A 22,338-nucleotide genomic window follows, 5' to 3' on the forward strand; every position below is an offset into this window, starting at 1 on the left:
GAGTGTTTACCTGGGGAGGGGCACGAGGAAGAGGGAGCAAAGAGCGGGGAATGGGGTAAAGAAATTTAAACAGGATCTAAGTTTTGTGACTTAACAATGAAAACAAAACAAAAAAAAAATCCAAACAAATAATAAATAAACTGAACCAAAGAAAAGTAATCTGTTACAATAAAATAAATACTATGTACAGGCATTTCACAGGCTGTTTTCCCCACTATTACTGTTTCCCCCAGAATCCATCCGTGGTAAAAGGAAGGAAGCGCTGTACGGTTTGAGAGTCTAAGCATCCTACTGATCAGTGGGTTTCGGTGCGGCAGTGCCCCCCGCGCCCCCGGGGCGCCGCCGGACCGGGCCGGGCGGGGAGCGGGGCGGGGAGGCGGCGGCGGCCGCGGCTCAGCCTGCCTGCCTGCCTCCCTGCCGGGCCGAGCCGCGCCGGGCCGGGCCGGGACACGGATGGGGCAGCTAGGGGCGGGGGTCAGTGCGCTAACGCGGAGGAGTTATTGTGCAAAAGGACGGCGGGCCGACGGCCGCGCCTAGCTGTGCGAGTAGAAGCCGTAATAGCCGATGTCCTTGGCGCAGGTCTTTTCGCAGTCCCGCTGGGTAAGCACCTCGCTCTTGAGGGGCGAGGAGCTCTCGGACACCGGGGTGTCCGAGGGGGAGATCCTCCTCCTTTTGGCCTGCTCGTAAATCCCAGAATCGGAGGAGTCGATGGACTTAATGGACGACGGCGTCTCGATCCAGCTGGAGTCGGACAAATCTTTGGGCTTGGAGTCCTCGGCGCCCGGCAAGGGGGACCGCTCGGGGGCCAGGCTCTCCGCCTCCTCCCCCAGGTAGGGGTTGCCGGCGGCCATGCGCGCCGCCGCCGCGCTGTTGGGCCAGCAGGAGAGCACGGAGCCCGACTTGCTGCAGTACTGCGGGGGGCTGCGGGCCCCCCAGCCCGAGGGGTCGGCGTAGTAGCCCAGCGGCCGCCCGGCGCAGCCGGCCGCCTGCAGCGGCAGCGCCTTCACGCCCGCGGCCGCGTAGGACAGCAGCGTGGCCGCGTTGCCGGCGAAGTCGGTGGCCGTGTCGTAGGCGGAGGCGGCGAAGTCGAGGCGGTTGTTGGCGGGGGCGACGAACCAGCGCTGCGGCGAGGGGGCCCCCGGGTCCTCGGCTTGCTGTGGGGAGAGCAGCCCGTTGGTGTGGGGCACGCTGCGGTCGGCGCCGGGCCCCGGGCCGGCTCCTGCCCCGGGGTGGAAGCGGGACTTGGCGTAGTTACTCACGAACTGGTCCTGGAGGAAGGAGCCGGCCATGGCGTAGCGGGCCCCGGGCACGATCTGCGAGCGGGGCGAGTCGTTGGGGGAAGGCGTCAGCCGGTCCATGTCGCAGCCCGTGTAGATCCTGCCCAAGAGAAGGGGAGAGAGCTGGGTGTCCGCCGCAGCCCGGCGCCCTCCTCGGCGCGGCACCCGGCCGAACGCGGCCCTCGAGGGACGAACGGGACGGCGCCGTCCCAGCGCGCTCCGGCCCGCCCCGGAGCCTGCGCTCCTCTCCGGGCTTGGCCTCCGGCATCAGCAAAGCCGAGGGCCTTTAGCGGGGAAGAGGAAATACAGGGCCAAGCATGGAGAGCAAATCTTTCGGAACCGGTTGGCCATGCCTTGAAGGGGCTGAGCTCCCTCGCTCCGGTCCGAACCCACAACCCAAAGGCCTGGAATCCCGCGCGGTGACACGCTGACCGGTGCCACCACACGCGCAACAGGCAGCCCGGTCATTTGCTGCGAGCAGCATGAGTGGCAGACTACGGAATTCTATCGGCTGTTTAACACTTATTATTGGGAGTCACAGACGAACCATCAACATTTTACTGAGTTTAAATTAAGCTAATCTTTAAACACCTACTGTAGGAAATGTAAAGCCAGACACTTCCAGTGTTCCCTGCTTGGCCTATATATAATTCTCCCATGCTGGGCTGCAATTTGCGATTATAAAAACTTTAATGGATGAATAACTACTATCTGTATTTAATTCAGGCTAAAACTGTGCTTTAATTAACCCTCCACGCCTCCTGGAATTTCTTATCCAAAATAAACTTGGCCCTTAAACAAATTCAACGTGCTAGACAACATTGAAGCTTCCCCCTCCCCCCGTCTCCTTTCAAGTGACGCCCTATAAAGTTTTTTCCCTATCAAAAAGAGAAAAGCACTTTCGGCTGGGGCCGAAGGCCACGCAGCCTTTCCCAAGGCCGCACATAGTCTCGCAGCGCTCCCGGAGAGCGGGCGGGCTCGGCTGCCGCTCTCCGTGGCACCGGGGACCGCCGCTGCCCTCCCGGTGGCAGACTGCTCCCAGACACAGCCTCGGAGACCCTGGGGGAGAGCGACCGCACCACAGGCTGTTCCCTGGGGAGAGCTGGAGCTCGGCCCCGGGCCCCTCTCGCACTAGTTCAGCTCTCGAGTTCAGCTCTCAGGTGGTTTCCACCCCTGCCCTGACAGCCTGCTGCTGCTGGTGGCTGCTGGACCGCGGTCCAGCGGGGAGGCTGAAGCGGGCGCTTGACATAAACACGGGACGAGGAGATCGAGGCCAGGTGAGGCCTCTCCAGTTTAGAGGGGGAAAAAGCTTTTCCTCCTCAAAGCCGGGGGCCCGTCCCACAGACCAGAGCTTGAAGCGGGACAGGCGACATCCGTGTCGTCTGCTCCTCGGGGTGTGTGGGCAGCCCTGCGGCAGCCAGCTCCCGCTGCCCCAAGCTGGGCAGGGGAATGCCGGGCGGGGTCGTGCCCCGGGCCAGGGGAAGCCTGCAGCGCCTGCAGACCGGGATTCCCCCATTTCTGTCCCGAGGGCCGCGAAAGGCGGCAGGGCCGAGCGTCGGTGAGGCCCCGGAGCCGCAGTCGGAGGGGCACCAGCCGCCTGCGGCCGGGGCGCCAAGGCCCGGGGTCAGAGCGCTGGGAACGCCTCGGAGGAGGGCGGCCAGAGGCAGAACAGGGACAGACCGCGATTAAAACTTCAGAGGCTTTAGCTCCACCCAGAACGGAGAAGAGGGGAAAAAATTCAACCCTTGCGAAGAATAAAACGAGACGAAGGCATTTCCCTCGGGACCCCGGCTCTGCGGACCTCGGAGTAATGCAGACCCGGCGGGCTGGCGGGGACTGAGCCCCTGCTGCTCGGGTGCTTCTTTCGGAGCCCTTACGCGCAAGTGAAACGGAAGCTTGGAAAGAGGCGCCAAGATACGTGCCAGGAAAAACCAACAACAAAACCGCCGCAAGTGCCAAAGCGAGATGCGGACTGAGGTGCGGGCAGCGCGGCCCCAGACGCGGCAGCGGCCTCAGCGCTGCGCAGGGCCGCGCTGCAGGGACAGCCCCCGTGCGGGAGCGGGCGTGTGCCTCCCTCCTCAGGGCTCGGGAAAAGCCTGACATTACACATCTCGGTGTGAAATGAGCCAGCCCTCATCCTAAATCTCCCCCCTTTGACATGTGTGTGCAGCCGGCAGAAGGGTAGTAAAAATCCGGTTTACTTACGTGTCATAATTGTCTCGGAATCCTTTTGCGAAAGGGTTGTGATCTATTTTCAGCTGTGTGATCTAGAGAAAGAGAGGAGCAGAGCACACGTTGTGAAAGCCTGAAAAATATACCCCACTGCAGCCAACACGTTTTTAAAGGATCAAGCTTTACTCTAGTCAATCATACCGTCTTTAAATCGTGAAAAATAAGCTCTGGTATGCTTATAGAATTCACAGTCTAATTTTAAGATTTACGTTGTTGTAAAAAGTACGAAAGAGCCCAATATTTAACCCCATATTTTGAGACGTGTTCAGCATTCCTAGTGCATGGGTATGAATATACTCATATCCAGAAATTAGGCAAAACGTACCGCAGAACGGTAACTAGGAGTTTGCATTTGCATCGAGCAAAATAATTAAAGCGAGAATGTGGACTGAACATATGTCATTTGAAAAGGGGGCACCAGTCTGTAGCAAAGCCAGACCACTCCGAAACGCATCCAGGCATTAACGAGCTTTTAATTTGAGGAAGTTGCTCCGTCACCCCCGGCGCAATCAATGAGGATGTTAATTGATCTTTGCAGACTTAAAGCTTAAGCTAACAGCTTAACAGCTAACTAAGCTGTTTCCGACTGAGAGATAAACGCCGCGGGCCAGCGCCCAGCCCGGGCAGAGGGACAGGATCGCGCCCGCCCTGGCGGGGAGGACGATGCCGCTGCGGGGCCCGGAGGGGGCTCCTGAGGCGAGGGCGGCCCGAGAGGCTGCGGCCGCCCTGGGGCTGGCCAGGGAGGGACGGCACAACGCTATGGGGAACAGGGAGCCCCATCTCCCGGCCCCGGAGACCCGGGAGAGGGTGGGCAGCAGGCAAGCCAGCCTGGTGGGCTGCCTTGCGGGGAGCGGGGGGCCGCGAGGGGAAAAAAACCAGGGAGCTCTTTACATCGGTGTTTTGGTAGGCGGTGACGGCAATGAACTGCGTCTCGGGGAACGTGAATGTCTGAACTCTGCCCGGCTGGTTGGTATCCTCCGTCCCGTCTTCGTTCACCTCCACCACATGCAAGCGAGGTTGGTACTTGTGAAGGGACTGCAAAACCACCATCTGTCAGGCATGGCGAAAGGAGGGAGGGGGACGCGGGGAGAAAAGGAGAAATTAGAGCGAGAAGGACAAGGGGAGCGATGCCCGCCGCCTCCCCGGGACGGTTGCGGACTTCCCCGGCAGCACCGGACAGCGGTGTCAGCTTGGGCAACGCGCTCAGGACCGGCGAGGCCCGTGGCAAAATAAAATGTGGGGACTTTATCACCACCACCACCTCCCCCCCTTTTAATTTCACCTAACGACACGATCTAGAAATTAAAAAAATACACGTCCTTTCGGAAACTGTAGGATTTTGACTGAATAAATAAAAATAATTCTGGCAGCGTCTGCGTTCCCCCACTGACCTGCCCGTTGTTGTTTGATGCTCCTTTATTGTTTGTAAGTTTTAGTTTCCCAAAGGAGATTTCCTGACGCATCCAGTGGGCTCCCGTGTTGGGGGAGTCGGGATGCATATACACCCGGTTTCCTAAGCAAAAGGACAAAAAACACAACCACATCACAGTCCTCGCCTGTACCCCGGTTCTGCCTCTGCACACGAGGGTAAGGGACCCCCTTAAGCGGCCAATATTTTACTGCCAAAACGCCCTTCATTTTAAATGACAAGGATTAAAACAGCTTTTTCCGAACACCTTTTACTTTCTTCTCCACCCTCCTTTTTTAAATTTTTTTCTTAAAAAAAAAATCATCGTTGGCCCATTTGTGTTTAAGTCGCCAGAGCCAGTCCGCAAAGGCATTAATTAATCATTCTCACCTACATATGTGTCTGGAAAAGTGTTAATTGGAGGAACTTGCCTTGTACATTGGTGTCCGCCTTGCCGCAAGGAACCCATTTGCCTCCCTGAAATCTCCAGTGATTGGGATCCGCCAAAATTACATCCACAAAAATATTGTAGTGAGCCGTCGGGTCGAGACCAGAAATATTAAAGCTTAGGAAAGGGAACATGCGCCTATAAAAAAAAAAATAGAAAGAAAAGAAAAGAGGAAAAAAATAAAAAGAAAGGGAAGAAGGAAAGCAAGCCACCGGCAGCGACGGGCACACGCGGAGCAGCAGCCGTTGTGCTTTATCCTCACGGCTCGCGATAGCGACCGGGAAATAAAAATCAAAAGAAACCCCCTCCCCGGAGCGCCGAGCTTTCTGCGGGAAGGGATGAGGGCAGCGGGCGCGGGAACTTGCGGGAAGGCAGAGAGGGCTGCCCCGGCGGGGACCGGCTCCTGCGGGGACCGGCTCCGGCGGGGACCCTCACCGGAGCTCCCGGCCACCAGGGCAGGGGCCGCGGTGACGGGGGGAAGGCTCCGCCGGGGCGACGGAGGCTCCGGGCGGCTCCCGCCGCGAAGTCCGCGGCTCAGCCCCAACACCCAGAAAGGTCCTCGCGGTGCTTACCTTCCCTGCTTCGTGATGATCATCTCCGTCTGGTGCCGGTGAAATTTCAGCCAGAGTGGCCTGTTGCACAGGTAGACCTGAGCCTTGCCGGGAACCAGCCCCGGCTGGGTGGAGGAGAACTGGTAGAAAGGTGCCCCTTGGTAGGAATGGCCATACTGCTGGGGGTACGGGTAGCCCGCCGTGGGGTAGCCTTGCGGAGAAGAGTTGGACAGGAGGCTGTTATAAGCTCCGTTGGTGATCACAGGATGATGAGCCATGTAGCGGCTGGGACTGGCGATGGAGAAGGCTGGGTGTGCAGGTCCATGCTGGCTGGGATAAGGGAACATGGTACTAGGAGCAGAGGCAGCAGACTGGGGCTGGCTGGACTGAGAGAGCAGATAGCGATCTGCAGCAGATCCATCGAAACTGTGACGAAGCTCAGAGACCCCGTCCAAGACGGGAGAGAGTTTATTTCTCTGGACGTCCCCTGGTGTGTCCTTGGAGTCAGGAAAATTGTCTGTATCTGACTGATTCGTCATCCCCCTGGTAATTTTTTTCAAAGGTGAACTTCTCTCCAGGTTGTCAGTGGTCGAGATAATGGGATGATCATGCAAGGCAAGCTCAGATCCGCCTGCATGTGGGTAACTGCTGCTCACATTGAGAAATTTCTTGGAGAGCATGATAGAGGGAGAAAGACAATGCTCCAGCTGCATAGCTCTAGCACCACAGTAATAACCCTTCAGTCCCTGGATCTGAAAGGGCTTCTTAGTATCAGAAGCAAGACATCCTGGGACCCACACTAGGCAGAAAGCACTTCATCTACCAAATGCATCCCAAACGTTTGATTTACTTTTTTTTTTTTTTTTTTTTTTTTTTTTTTTTTTTTTTTTTTTTTCCTCCCTTCCCAGGGAGAAGAGATTGGCCAATTGACACTATGCAGCAATCAGGAAAGACTCACTTTTGATCTTGCTGCTTGTGGAGAGGATGAAACGGCTTCTGCCATTGGTTAACAGCTGACAGTAATTTAATTAGATAGACATTAATTAGGATAATCACCTGGCTCCTGGTCGCGACGATCATGGCAAATTGAAGGAGATGATTTTATTGTGAGATAGAAGGAAGGGAAAGGGGGAAGGGAAGAGTGTGTTTGCTGTGAGAGCTCATTATTATGTGACCTTTCTAGCTTTTTAAAATTTTTTTGTGACTACGGCTGGAAGATAAACCCGAGCCCTGCGATTCCCCAAATATTGCGTGCGTGTAGCCCACCTTTGTGCGTCAGGGAGGAGAGCGGCTCCGGGGCGCTCTGGGGAGCGGTGGCCGGGGGAGCGCGGGGCCGGGCGGCCGCTGCCCTCAGCTCACCCCCGCCGTTGTCCCCGGCGGGGCGCAGTCCCTCTCCCCGGCTCCGCTGAGCGATCCCCGGCGCATCGCCCCCACCCTTCCCACCCGTGCCTGTTTCGCGGGGGAAAATCCACCCTCCGTCCCCGCTGACAGCGGCCGCTATCATCTCTTTTAACTTCTGAAATAATCATAAGCCCCGCAGCCGAAGTGCCCTAATGTATTTGCCGCGATGTTTACGGGTTCTTTAGTAAATAAATATTTTATCTGGGAGCCGTAATGCCGGAGATAATCAGCAAAAGAGCGTGGAAGGCGTTCACCTCCCCATCCGTCTCTCGGTGCCTGCCTTCCCTCAGTGACTCAGTCCCGCGGGCAGCTCTCGGGAGGGGCAGATTTTTGGCGGCACCCTTGCCAGGGTCGATCGGAGCTGAGAAACCCAAACCAAACCACGCTGGTGCTGCGGCAGGAGCCGCCGGCACCCTCTGCCCGGGGGTCTCCGCGGGAGCCGCGGCCCGGACTGCGCTCCCAGCGGGCGGGGGCTGCGGGGACTCCGTGACCGGCGGGACCGGCCGGGGCTGCCGCCCTGTGCCCGGCCGAGCCGCGGGCGATTGAAAGCGGGACCCTCCAAGGCGCGAAAATGTGCCTGAAGAGTTCAGAGGGCACACTCGCCACCCCGCCTTTGCCAAGCACCAGTCTCAATTTCTCTTCCTAGGGAAGCTGCCTGAGAGTTTATAACCATGGGGTTTGTTTTTCGGTTTTTTGTGGGTTTGGGCTTTTTTAACCAGGCAGGAGCTCTCTTGTTCCATTTTTCTTAATGTTGTCCCCTTAGTGGTTTGGACTTCAGGTATTTTACAGACCACATCTCTTCCCAGGTGACATCAGCTGCCAACTTCAAATTTCACTGACAGATAATGCAGTCTGAACCATCAGATAATAAAACCGGACCACCGCATAACTGCCTGAAGCCAGGCTGAAACTTTGTAAACTCAAATCCAGAGAAGACTAGAACCAGGATGACTTGTCAGAATGTGTATTTCAATGCTCTCAAATCCGTGGCCATTTATTTTTCTGTTGCTTAACCGTGAGTTACTTCGGTTATTTGGTATTTCATAGATGCCGACACACACACACTCTCTGCAAGAAAATTATCCTAATAAGATAATTTATGAAGCAAAGAGCAAGCAGTTCACTGTTGTACTCGAGTGGTTCAGCGCATGCAACTTTCCATACACCACCTTCTTTCAGTGTTAAGAAAACAGCTTCATTATTATCAGTTCTAACTAATATTTCTGACACTTGTTTCACCAGTGCTCACCCTTCCCTTTCCCTGTTTGCAACAACAGAACGGTCATGGACTTATCTAGGCAGGAGATGGACCAAAATGCAGATAAACCCTCAGAAACGCTGCCCTGAATTACAGAGCTACAGCCATATAGATGCGGAGCCGCAATGAATTCAGTGGTATACTGCCAATCACATGGAAGTGCTAATATATGCCAAAAATCTTCAGTGCACAACTCCTAAACTGGTATAATAGGGGGGATATGCAATGGCAGGTGGTGTTACAGAATCGTCATAGAATGGAGTGAGGTTTGCTAATACAATATGCCCGTCCTTCGCGCTGACAGGTGACGAGGGGTCATGCTGCTAATGAAGGTCTGCTCCATTGCGGCTGGAGGCTCAGAAGGTGGCTGCTTGAAAATCTCTTTCTTCCTCCAACATCATACATGGGCTGCTGCTTTGCAGGTTACGGCATACACACAATTCTTCCGAATCCTCTGTGTAGCTCCTAGAGCACCGGACAAAAATAAGGAAGGATGCCCCAAAAACCTGCCTTTTTATTATTCATGTAACATCTTGGTAAATGGAAAATCGTGCCTCCAAGTTAAACAGAGGAGTGAATAGAAAGCAGGGTACCACAGCACAAGCTTATACTACAGGAGCTCTGCATCGCCAACAGACTCCCTTCAGCTACCCTCTGCAAGATGTACATTTGTCAAAATTAATTTAGAATATGTAAGACTCACTGGTTTGTCTCCCTGCTTACACCAGCCTCTCACGCATGTATACACTGCAGCACTGCGCTAGCTCCTCTCCTGTTCTGCAGTGCCATGTTACCCACGACCTGCCAAACTCTGTCTCCTCGTGGTGTTACACGTGTGTGTGGGAGTAGAGAGCGGCAGGGCTGCAGAGCCCCCTGGCACAGGAGCCCCAGGGCAGGTCCCTCCATCAGCTCTGCCCCATCTCACCCCGGGCGTGCGCATCCGGAAACGGCGAGGCCCCAGTGCAGCCCTCCTCACCCACCCGCGGCTCTGCAGTGGCAATCTCCAGAAAGAACTTCCATTTCACCACACGCACGCAAATGTGGTTTGGTATGTCTCCATTTTCCCAGTCTGGTATTCCACTGCCTACTGTGGGGGCAGAGGGAAGGCCATAAGGAGGGCAGCTGCAAAAATCTGCATGTTTCCCTCTGAAGTAAGTGCACGCTAAATATACTTTGAGAGAGAGTTAGTCTAAAATAGTAAATTAAAAGGCCTCAATAAGAAATTTCAAACAAAAGAAAAATATTTGAATGGTAAAGTGTAAGTAAATATCAGCATAAACCAGAAAATAAGGCAATTTTCCTTAGTATGCAAATAAGAAGCCAATTTTTAAAAAATTATCTTCAACAAGAGATGTGGACAGTTTTGAGATATTTGCCTGCCACTACTGTTGCTGTTTATTAAAAAAAGCCCCAAACCAACAGTAAAAAGAAAACTTCTGCCCAGACAAAAGAATGAAATCAGCCTAATCAACACCCAGCATTTGAGAAAAAAACCCCTAATGAAAAATTCCAATCAGTCCCTGCCCAAAACCCAGAGTCACTCCCCAAACCCAGATATTTGGCTTTGCCTGCTTCAAACCAAGCAGTCAAACCACCCGCCTGCCTGCAAATTTTTCCCTCTCCAGTCAGTGGAAATGGTTTTCAATGTCATATTCTAGTTGGGACTCTTTCCATATATTTGTATTAATGGACATCTCATGTACATTCTCTCACAGAAGGGTGGGTTCATCGAACCTAGAGCAGCCTCTGTCACTTTAATGTTTATTCTCAGAATACTGCTATTTATGACACTGCTTGTGAGAGTTCTGTGATTCAGTTATCAGCAACTGAATTAATTCCTTTAAGGTCAGTTGTCTTCTGTAGATATTAGGGTTTGAATAATATTCAAAGGGAACTGAGAGAGGAATTTTCAGCATTTTTGGTTTTGCACATCCTCAGAATTCAGCACTATGTTTTTTTGGTTTTAATCTCCATGAGAGTAACTGGTAATCTATGGGAGCCAAATTCCAGTAGAGAATTTTTGCTTTCCTAGCAATTAGTATCTCAGTAGTTTTACAGTGGAGAGAAACAAATGTTTACCAACGCTTTTTCTAGTTTGTTAATTCCCGCTGTCTTTACTCAAAAAACACTGTCCAGAACTTAAGACAGATTTGTAAATGTATTTTTATTATGTTGCAACAATCAAAATATATATGTACTACTGATCACCCCCCCCAATTATTAAATGAAAACATACTAAATTTTTCCCACATTGTGTTCTTGAATGCTTTGGAACCTGTGAGGGCCCTGACATAAAGAAACTGAAGCAAATGCACAATTAGAGACTGAGAGGTGTTATAGTGCTGCACTTACATTGCAAATGAAGTCAGATGTCTCCGTTTAATCAAATAGAGCCTCAACAGTCTCTGTTTTGTGAGTATCAGAAAGAATAAACAAATATACACAGAAAGTATCACAAACATTTACCAATCAGTTATTTAAATACAACTGTATCCAACATAGCAGCTAAACACTGGACAATGTTTGAGGTCATCAGCACATCCACATGCTCTTCTAAATGACGTTTAGGGTCCTGAAATACAAAGGAGGCCATGAGAGGAATGACTGAAACATGTCTCTGGAAGATTTCATTTACTTCAAGTCTATTTAAGGTGTCTGTGAGTTAATGAACACAGGCTAGTAAAGCTCCTAAATTTTCCATTCTAGGAAGACCTAGCAAATGATGAATTTCCATGAACAAAATTTATTAATTCATACTAACATTTAAGTTGAAGAAGGTTTAGGAATTAAGTTTCTATTCAGCATATCAAGAGTAACTGTGGCAGCTGACACTTAGTTTTAAGGACAACACACAACATGTGAATTTTACTATACATGTCACCAAGGCCAACATTTTAATCTTAGTCCTGGTACATTGCAATTTATTTTCATATCTTTGCACAAATGTGTGTTCTAATCCCACAAAGATTCAAGCATCATCTAACACAGTCTTTGAATAGTTGTGTTGGCTGCACAAGAAAATTAGTGTATCCACACCCATAAAAACATGAAACGTGAACAGTGCCCTGTTCAAATGCTCTTGGGAATTGAATGTTAAGCCTGAGCAGTTTTCTGAAAATACATATCCCCACACACTATTACTCAATTGATGTAGGCATTTGTGGGCATCTGCATGCAACAATAAGATTATTTCTGGTTGAAAATCATACCCATGCACTTCTTCAGTTTCACCACTGATATGAAATAATCTCCAAATACTGCAAAAATATCAGGCATACCTCAAAAAGATGTCTAAACTTTATTATAGTATTATTGTAGTAATTCTTGCGTGTAAAGGAATTAAAATATGAAAGACAATCATGCATGGGAATTGTATCTTCTTTAAAAGATGGAATTATTGTCATAATGGAATGAACCCATCTAAATTTATATAGAATGGTGCTACTGAATCTGTGTACGCTGCCCTTCTTAAAAAATTCTTTTTCAAAGATCAAACAGTTCTCCAATATTCTTTTTGTTACTAGCAAATTATACACCTAATAACATAATATCCCTATTGTGCGTGGCTGCTTGTTTACAAAGTTTTTTATCTAAGCTGTTTAAAAAAAAACCACTTGAAAATTACTTCACTGAACTATTTTTTTAATTTAAAGAAAACTCAAAAATTTTATCAGGAAAAAATTCTTTTTGAAGAACCATATCAAAATGGAGTTTTTTCACATATGTGTAACAACTAGTGAAGTGCAAGTTCTGTTTGAGATGACATCATAACCCTTAAAATACAACCCTTCTTACATATTTTATATGTATATATTTATGTATGTGTAGGTGTGCATAAACTCCATTGTTCTGAATTCTACAGAAATACATGAGTGACTGAACAATAGTGCAGATGTGTTATGACATTGCTGCTAGAAGCTGACACATAAGAGCAATGCAGAATCTTTTAAATTCCTCTACTGCTACTAGCAATACAATAAGTACTGGTTCTTTAAGGACACACTAGATATTTTAAAAGCTGTTTCTTGTTTCCATTGCCGTTCTTGAACACAAGCTCTTACAAATTTGCTTTGCTCTCCTTTTGCTCACAAGAGCACATTTCCCCAACCTTTATGTTGAAATCAAATGCAGAAATAGCTTTTTGTTGAGTCTTTAAAAAGACATTATACTCTAACATTGCAAGGGGATGGAAGGAATTGAGTGGCTGTTTTCAGTTTCAGCTGTGGTTCTAAGGAGTCTTCCTCAAACACCAATACAAAGGAACTCAGCCTGCCTGCCCAGGGTGTCTGAGAGCTGAGCACTGACAGTGTTCATGAACGGAGGCCAGGGGTGAGCTGCTCTTCAGCTATGATAATGCACAAACACAGCACCCTCACCTCTGTTTCCATGATCACCATTTTTTAAGTGTCTCTGCAGTTTGGGTCTCTCTGACACAGACTTGGGTTTCTTTATGTCTCTTAAAAGAATTTAAAACAAATGAAGAAGGACAAGGGAAACTACTGAATTTTAACACTGCTCCTCAGCATATAATAAAAACCCATGTAGAATTGGCAGATATTCTGCCAATTACCTACAGTCAATGGCCCTGTTCCTTGCACAACGTCCAACAAAAATAAATTTATTATTTGAAGCATTAAGAATATCACGCACATAGAACTAAAATCACCTATGTGCATGTAAAAAATTAGTATTTAGAATGAACGAAGCATATCATTCCACCTCACTCTAATTCATCACACCTCACCTGCTTGCCAACATTTTTTATTGCCAGCTGTTCAGGTGTCATCTTATCTTCTTCTTCAACAGCCTGTGAAAGAAACACAGAAAAGGTCAGTGTTTCAGATTTCGTTTACTTTTTCCCCAAGCCACAAATTCTCAAAATACAATTCTGTTCCTTAAAAAAAAAAAAAAAAAAAAAATCAAACAGCAACACATTTCAGAAAGTCAAAAGGAAAGGTACTTCAGCTTTTCAGCAGACGTGATTTTAATTACTGAGTGTTAGTGCAAAAGATCAAGGCAAATACGTATGAATGGTTTTATTGTCAGATATTCACCAAAATATTATCAAGCAAAAATCTTAAATGAGCGGTATCAATAGTTAAAGATAGTTGAAAATGGTTAAAATAGTAAACTACAACCAAACTCAACATTATCTACACTGTTTCAACTATTGGAGATTTGATCTCAATATATTTTTGTACTGTTAAATTTATTTTAATATATTTTGATGCTGTTATGTTGCCTTCAAATACACTGTCTTCATGAAGTTCATCCACTAACTTAACTAGTGAATGTAATACTGAATTTTGGTTTTAAGGACTTCTAAAGAGTTAAAAAAATAACACTTATTAAGAAATAGTCACATGATTACTATTCATAGAATGCTTGTTGAGACCTGGTATTTGTAAGAAATATTTCTAAGTGTGTCAGTACTAAAACAGTACAAGTTGCTGTAGTTCCTCTTACTTACAGCACCAGTAACAAATTTCTTCTCTAAACAGAACATTGAATTTGGCTCTGGAATGTATTCTAAATACTTACAGCCTATTACTAGATGGATACAGACAGATAACCTTTACTCTGCTACAGTGATCAAATAGTCCTTGACTGAAGCATTGAAAAATATCATTCACTGCTCATTTTGATCTACAGAAATCTTATAGTCTCATCACCAATTAAAAATACAAAAGCGATATGGTTACTCACATTTCAAACCAAAGCATGTAAATAAACACTTTGACAAAAGTTTAGGGCAAAAAGTCTGGGGGCAATGCCTGAGGAGCTAATCTGGCACCTTCACCCAGAAACCAGCGTGGCTGATTAGTACGAACTACAGTCATTCTGAACAAAGCTTTTGATAAAAAACTCCTTCTGAAATTAAGCAATTGCTTTCTTCACTTCATAAACACAGCTACAGTTATACTATCATTATGGGATATAAATACCTTGTTGTAATTCTTAGCTAATTCTAACATCTCCTTCACTACTGTTTCATTGAGTTTGCAATGTTCACTGTAGTCCTGAAGTGTCAAACCTTCCATCCAACTCTTCTTGTGCAAATTTAGCAGCATCTGCAAGACAAAACCTCTTTAGAGCATTCACCACAAAATACTTTCAGAATACTATGAAGATTTGCTTTGACAGGCAACCGATTTATAGTAAGAAGAATATTAAAAAAAATATTGATCTCACAATGTCAGTGTTTAAATAGAGGAAATACAATGATCAACTATTCTGGCTAGAGTAGAAGATAGATTTGCATACTTTTTAAAGACTGAACTTCTTGAATCCTAAATATGAAGATGAGGCATGAAAACATGGGTCACATTTACTTTGACAGGAATACGTAGATTTGTTTTCTGTGATTTGTTACTTTTGCTGCAGGTTGAGAATGCGCAATTGCCTTGTAGCAAGGCTAAGAGAAAATTGAATACTTTAGCCACCGTATGTGGAATAGTTGAAGCTTTTGGCCTCTGACAAAGTTGAAAAATATTTTAATGCTTGGATTAAATTCATAAAGTAGTCACAGGCTTCAGTGATTATCTGATCTGCATGCAAGCAACTGACAGTTAAGATAAACTTTGAAAGTGACCAAAGCATGACTTGTGTGTATTTGCTTCATATAGAATAAACAAGTATAAAAACCGTAAGATAAAATGTGCAGAGATTTGATGGTAATAAATTGCAGCACTGTTAAAAATATTTGAAAGGTTTGACATTTTCATGTAATCTTGAAAAAACAAAGGAATAGCTACAACAGCAATTTCTTTATTTTCATGCATAAAGGAAGTGTATTTTGTGGATCTCCTGCACACTTGATGACTGAAGGGAGAGCCTTTTCAGCAAATAGTTTCAGCTTGCCTTCAATTTGTGAACATTTACCTGACATTTTTGAGAACTGGTAATCCCTGTAATTGCTATCACCTGAATAAAAGTACCTGTTTCATCCTATGCAGAGCTTCCAAAGAAACCTGGCTTTGGAACATGTGAACTGAGTTGAAAGTTTGTGTCATAATTTGTGTTAGCAAGATCTTAGCTACTGACAGAAGGAGTCGTAGGCAAACTGCATATGGACAGTTTAGCTAGGCTATCTTGATTTTAAAATTAAGGTTTGGTGTGATGAGCTCCTAATCTAATACATGAAGCATGTACTCTTCTTACCACAGATGGAGATAACAGATCACCACCACCACGAGGGGGGTTTGAGATATGTATGAAGCTGCCTCATGAAAGATGTGAGAGAGAGTTGTTACCTCACAGACTAAAGTCTTCCTAACTTGGTCAAGATTATTCTGCTGCTTGCAAAGGTAATATGTAAAGCCATTGACAAAAGTACACTTGGAACTTCAGACAAGACTGGATTTGCCAAATTGTTGACTGGAAACAACAACCCTCTGGAAGCCTCACAGACATTTCCTGAGAGAGCTGTTTTTGTTGAATCTGTTACTCTTTTCAGTAACAGTGAGGTCCTGGAAGTCTGATACTGCACCAAAAATGGTTGTGCACTTCACACACTCTTTTCAACTCCTTAATTTGCACACATACTCTTCCACTATTTGAAACTGGGTTTTTTTCTTATTACTTGTAACTCAAAAAGTCTGAATTCTGTGAAAAAACTCTTCTGGCCATTTCATCATAAGCTTTGAGATCAATTTATAACCCTAACAAGGCCATGAAAATGCACAGACATATCTGAGAATGTACACAGAGGATAGAATCTGGTTTTTCAAGAATTAACTTCAGCAGATTATAAGTAAGTTTTTTCCTTCCTTTTTGTTTTCCTGGTTGAGACTCTCAAGCTAGATTTTGCATGTAACCTGAAGAAGTTTGATGCAAAAATAACAAAGAACATTTGTTGTCAGTAACTCTGTAATATTTCTTCTGTAAACGCAGAACATGACTACTTCCTGATATTCAGTGATGTCTTAGGGAATCCAAATCATACCAATTGGAAGTACCTTCTGTCAAAGTGAATACAGCAAATAATAAACCCAACATCCCTTGATTATACATTCCATTTTGGAAAACATAAGTTAAAAATTCTCCTAGCTTCAGGAATTCCAGCCTGTGAAAACTGAAGGCAGTTAGTACATCTTTCAGCTTCACCACTGAAAACTCCAAACTTTGGACAAACTTAGGTGCAGAGAACAGCATGACAGCTTCCCATAAGGCGGACAAAAATGCTGTTGAACTATTCAGATGGTCAATAGAATGTGGTTTGGGAAAGTTTCATCACCACAACTGTACATTCAAGTGCTTTCTGGAAGAGAAGCCACCTACTCCAGGAGAGTTAAAACAATTACTGGAAATTACAATTACTAGCCATTGAAATCAGAATATTGCCACAAATTTTAAATAGTTTGTATAATGTTCCTGGTAGTCTGAATTAAGCTGAAACAATTACCTTCTGTTCTAGTTCATTCTTCCTGTAGTTGATGGTGATGGAATAGTAATGTCTGTTTAGTCCATGGATTAGTGCCTGCAAAATTCAGGGGAGAAACTGAGTTAAATCACTCACTGCTGAAATGAAGAAATACCAGAAAGACAAAGCTAATTTCAATATAAACAGCTTTAAACATCACACAAATAAAAGGGAAAAAAAAAAACCATAAAGAAAAAAAGACAGAGATTATAAGGAGATATGAAGTAAATATACCTGGTTCTATTTCTCTTTTTGTGTTCATTAACTGACAGTTATGCTTTCTATTTCTAAACCAGATTTTTTTTTCACACAGAAGCAACTATAATAAGAAAAAATGGTAACTGCCTTCAAACATTTGACCGATACATATGCACAAACATATTTCTCTCAAATCCTTCCTCTCTCAATAAATTTGGTTATCAGTTCTTTTAAAATACTCTACTAAAATATTCTGTTACAAACAAAAGACTATTTGCTATCTATTTATTTATAACCACTGTCAACATTCCGAAGTTTATTCTCCAGGGTACAATATGAAGAGGGATTAATTGAAGTAAGCAAAAACTCAGTTAGACAATGTGCATCAATTTAACCTTGGATATTAAAACTAATTTTATTTTTTAACGGTAAATAAAAAAACAAACCACCTTTTTCACTATAATTATGCCCTTTGCAAATACAATCTGATCAACTGAGATTAGCTTTAGTGATAGCTGTATGCATGCATTTTCTATTTTGCTCATGCAGATTAGCTATTTCCTTTCACACTTATGACTTAAGCCTGAGTTGTATTAATATTTGGGCAGGTGAAATTCTATGCTCAATCCTCATCACAACTAATAGAGTATTTTCAAATAAAATTTCACATATGAAATACACATTTACAAACAAGATATAATATATCATATGTAAAGCATGCTGAATTTGTGATAAATATTTCTGTTTCAAGCATTCTACCTATTTGCATTTAAATATATATTTAGAGCTATACAAAACGAATGTGTATTTGAATCATATGCAACTTAATATTTCAGCATTATAAAATCATCTCTATGGAAGCTGAAAATGTTTTCATACACACATTTTAAACAGATTTCTATTCCAAACACATATACAAAGATAAAAAACTACTTGAAAAGTTATGAGAATTAGCACTTATATAAAACCTTTACTTGTGCAACTTAGTTGAACTTGTAAAATATGGGTTTTATCATCAACAAAGGAATTTACAGTTGAAACCATTAGCAAGTAATTTCCACTGCCATTTTCTTATCTCACTCAAAATGACTGCATATGAGGTTTAGGTGTTTGTGTATCAACTTAGGAGTAGAAATTTAGGAAGTTTTCTCAAGTTCTTAAAATTTGACAAACACGTTTGCCTTCTCCCACCATCTTCTCCCTTTCCTACCCCCTTCCAAAAACTACCCCTTAAAAGAGTGGGCAAATGTAAAAGGTAAACAACTGTAAGAAAGCTGTTGGTAAGGAAACACAAGAAAAAAACAAATACACAAAAAGGGAATGATGCCAAGGCATGTCCTATTGTATTATTCTTCTTCTTGAGATTTTAAATAATTTCTTATAATTCCTGCTTCTAGCCTAGCTGAAATCAATATTTAGTTTGCTTTTGTCCTCAACTGGGTCAGAATTTTATTCATGGCTTAAAATAAAAGCAAAACAGCACTGCAAGAGCTCTTGCAGCTTTAGGAACAGAGCATCATTTAAAATTATGATTTTTATCTTAACAGTGACATTTGCAAGAGCTCATTGCCAGCTTGCAAAAAATCAACACAAACAAAAACTACCCATTTTAATAACAGAAACCCAAAATCCCACGGCCAAAATATGCCACGCTGTAGTGACAGTGATCTTAAAATAATGAAGCTGAACAATACTGCAGGGGTTTCCAAGGGAAAGCATTACACATGGTCTAGAAAAGCCCAGTTAGAAAAGCCCTGAAACATGCAAGCATGGGCTTGCCTACATCCAATCAAGAGTATTAGCTGCTTATTTCATACTCATTATTGTTCGCCGTTTTGACCAATTCAAAAATCAAAAGTAAAACAGCCTCCTGAAGCAGACGCTCTTCAATTTTTAAGATGCTTCTCTGCTAGCATTTTTATCAACAGCAAAGAGTTTCAATGTATTAGTTACCAAAAAGCAACTTATCTTTTTCAAGCCAGGGGTATGGTGGTCTAGGACCTCCCACGGGACGGCTCTCTTAGAGCACGAGTTCAGCCCTTATTTCAGTTCTGCTCTGACTAGTGGATGGGTTTTATTTGAATGTTTACCTAGCAAAATATTACTTCTATTGTTCAAGTAATGAAACAAAAGCAGGAACTGGGCTTCATGGTTTCAAAGACAAATGCCTTTAGAATACACAGTAAGGGTGAAAAGTTTCTTAAAGGAAAAAACATTGAAGCAGAAGAATGACAGGGGTAAAAGCATTTATCACTCCAGAGGATACTTGTTTCAGGATAGAAACTATTTCTCAAAATAAAGGCTTGCTTCAGTGAAGACCAAAACTTTTGTCTTTTTAGTGAAAGCCAACTTCAGAAATCAAACTTTGAATAATAAAGTTTCACAAATGTGTATTCAAAAACATTACAGCAGAAGCCAATCAGGCATCCATTTTATCCATTGCACCATTTTTTCAGCAAATTACTGCATTACATAAAAATCAGAGATTAATTATTTAAGACACAATACAAGGTTTAATGTAGACTACATAATAAACAAGAACCTCTATAAAATTAGAGTAAAAAGAAAAGAGAGAACTTTTTCCATAATTTGCTCACAAGTAACTTATCTTGAGGAAAGCTGAGATGTTGATAAGCAGCAGTTTTTCAGCAGGACTGAAAACAGCACCTGCCTTGCATTGCATGTTATGCCATCAATTGTCACTTTTGAAAGTTTGCATTTCCATACATTTATACTTGAATCTTTGCTGTACACATTAAATACATGCATTCACACTCAGGTAGCTAATTTAGGGCTCAGTTTTAAACCTCTCACATACACATGTCCGTTGATGAATCCCATCAATTATAAATGCATGTGGAAAAATGCAATAGAGAGAACAATAAATAATTTGTAACCTACTGTTTTAAGTACCTTCCCCAAAAATTGATGAATAAATCTTGCAATTTCTAGGACTACTGGCACTAGGTTTACCTGGATAGATGGCTTGTTTAAGTGACCCAGATTTGAAGTTGTTTGTCTTGGTTCATGTCCTAAGACCATCATATTAGCATTGATCAATCTGAAGGCATCAATAACAACCTGTAAAAACAAGATGTCAAGTCAATTCTTTTTAGAAAATGCAACTAATAGAGCCAAGCAACAGTGGACAAGGCACAATCAACTCTCATCTGTTTTTGGCCTTTATCCAGAAAATCATTTAATTATAATATTAATAAAAAAGAACCTCCTGCTGGCTATGTGATCAGCACACTACACTACCTTGTACTGTAAGGTGACACCAATTATTACCTCTTCCATGGAGCTGTAAGTTTTATATACATTCTATCACCATATAACATTGAATTTTATGTACACTTACTCTAAGCCTCAAAACTATGCATATGTTTGTCACCTAAATCTTATCCAATCAAAATGAATGACAGAGAGAGACTAAAACTGAAAGTGAGCACAAGCTAAGGGACCAAGTCTAAAGCCCAGTCCTGTCACATCAATTATACTACCACAATACTTGAAATGACAACAAAATTATAGCCAGCAAGGAACTTGCCCCATGTATTCCCTTCTAGTCAGATGCTTTTTGCTTCTTGTGACTACGAAAGGGTCTATAAACTGTCTGATGGATTAAAAAGTCCTTGTCAGTGTCATGCTCAGGAGTAAAAAATAGAGAAAAAGAAAACCAAGGTCATTTATGATTTAAAGGTACATGGTAGGCAGTATTCAGTGCTATTTCATGGCAACTAATGTAAACCCATCACTGATTCTTACTCTGTCCTGTGCTAAATTTGTCTATGGAAATTTTTGGAAAGAGAAATTCATGGTCCCATGCAATAAAACCCCCACCCCTATCCAAAACCTATAGGAGCTGAAACAGACCTAAGAATGTACCAACAGTACACTCAAAACCTCTCTTACTGTGTCCTGACCAGCACAGGTTCATAACTGCAAGAAGAATTTGTGTTTAGGTTCCAGTCTTTGAACTGAACCAGTGCAGCCTTGCACATCCACTAAAACAGTAGCAGTCAGACTTTGCAGGCATCTTGTCTGCATGTATTTGAAGAGTTATTAACTTAAATCTCTGTTTAACAGTTTTTCTATAATAACTTTTATTCTTTTCTTCTCTGTACTATGAGTTGGCCATTTACATGGTTGGTGAGTATTTTGAGGAATTAGACTTGAACCTTGTTTATGTTGAACAAACAAGAAATCAACTGCTGTCACTGAAAGTCTGCAGAGAAAGTGACACTGAGTTTCCCACCTTGTTCCAGCAATTTCCTCTCCATTTACACAAATATTAATAACTAAATAATGTGAATTTTTTAGGATTACAAGAAAAAATATTAAGGTACTTCATGTGGAAATGAAATGAATTGGCAAGTATTTATAACAAAAACAAATCATCAGGTGTAATAAAAAACCCCCACAAACCCCACCTGTTGTGATTTACTTTTGGGATCCAAGTGAGACAGTGGTGTTGACTGACCGAGTGCTACTAAAGGCTATTGCTTGGTCTCTCAGCTGCTGGCCAGATCCACCTGCATATGCCATGTTTTCAAATTGCATGCAGAAAACCTTCCTAAAAAAGATCTTCTTTATCAAAAATGTTCAGTTGTGACCCAAAGTGAGTTACTAGCGATTTTTTTTTCTGAACAATAGAAAAACCCCAATTCAGAATTAGAATGCAGCAGAAATGTGCTATCTGATACCAATGGTTCAAAAAAAGGAATTACATTTAGAAGAATTCGCAAAATATCTAAAACTGTTACTATATATCTTTACATTCTTTCTCATAACATAACTAGTAATTGGGGTTTTTTTCATTTTTTACTATTTTTCTCTATCGTAGAACATTTGTGACAAGCTTTTGTATGTATCTCTGTATTCTGTTTTAACCAGATGCTCTAATTCATCAACACCTGGAAATGCTCAACTGTAACAAACAGGAAATATAAATTAAAAAGTCAAGCAAACAAGGGAAAAAAAAAAAAAAAAAAAAAAAAAAAAAAAAAAAAAAAAAAAAAAGCACACCATGGTTCTCCAGAGACTAGCTAGATAATGGAAAAAAACTAAGCAAGCAAAAATTTACCCTGAGGAGCAAGAAACATGAACTTGGCAGTACACTAGAATGATAGGGAGTTGTTTA

The 22,338-nt window shown here is 43.8% G+C and overlaps 2 protein-coding genes across 3 annotated transcripts in view; both read right to left on the minus strand.

The window, feature by feature from the left end:
• Positions 1-533: 533 nt before the first annotated feature.
• On the minus strand, positions 534-9,517 carry TBR1 (T-box brain transcription factor 1). Its single transcript, XM_063399830.1, has 6 exons — positions 5,938-9,517; positions 5,349-5,503; positions 4,901-5,022; positions 4,401-4,559; positions 3,483-3,544; positions 534-1,377 (listed from the first exon to the last, which is right to left on the minus strand). The coding sequence occupies exons 1-6, from the start codon at positions 6,627-6,629 to the stop codon at positions 534-536; spliced, it is 2,034 nt and encodes a 677-aa protein (XP_063255900.1). The 5' UTR covers positions 6,630-9,517.
• Positions 9,518-10,720: 1,203 nt separating this feature from the next.
• Positions 10,721-22,338, minus strand: part of PSMD14 (proteasome 26S subunit, non-ATPase 14) — a 45,697-nt gene continuing 34,079 nt past the window's right edge. For both annotated transcript variants that reach the window (XM_063400653.1, XM_063400654.1), the window contains exons 9-13: positions 20,169-20,276; positions 16,980-17,054; positions 14,521-14,646; positions 13,320-13,382; positions 10,721-11,147 (exon numbers count right to left, since the gene is read on the minus strand). In XM_063400653.1, the coding sequence (XP_063256723.1) occupies positions 11,049-11,147; positions 13,320-13,382; positions 14,521-14,646; positions 16,980-17,054; positions 20,169-20,276 (471 nt within the window). In that variant the 3' untranslated portion in view covers positions 10,721-11,048. The remainder of the gene's footprint in view (positions 11,148-13,319; positions 13,383-14,520; positions 14,647-16,979; positions 17,055-20,168; positions 20,277-22,338) is intronic.

Source organism: Prinia subflava, chromosome 6, assembly GCF_021018805.1.
Source record: "Prinia subflava isolate CZ2003 ecotype Zambia chromosome 6, Cam_Psub_1.2, whole genome shotgun sequence".
Classification (NCBI taxonomy): domain Eukaryota; kingdom Metazoa; phylum Chordata; class Aves; order Passeriformes; family Cisticolidae; genus Prinia; species Prinia subflava.

Excerpts from the sequence above, each read along its gene's own strand:
- TBR1 (XM_063399830.1), bottom strand. The coding sequence starts at position 6,629 with ATGCAGCTGGAGCATTGTCTTTCTCCCTCTATCATGCTCTCCAAGAAA. Across the intron at positions 5,023-5,348 it reads GGCGGACACCAATGTACAAG|GAAACCGGGTGTATATGCAT; the intron begins GCAAGTTCCTCC and ends CCTTTTGCTTAG. Across the intron at positions 3,545-4,400 it reads CCGCCTACCAAAACACCGAT|ATCACACAGCTGAAAATAGA; the intron begins GTAAAGAGCTCC and ends CTCTTTCTCTAG.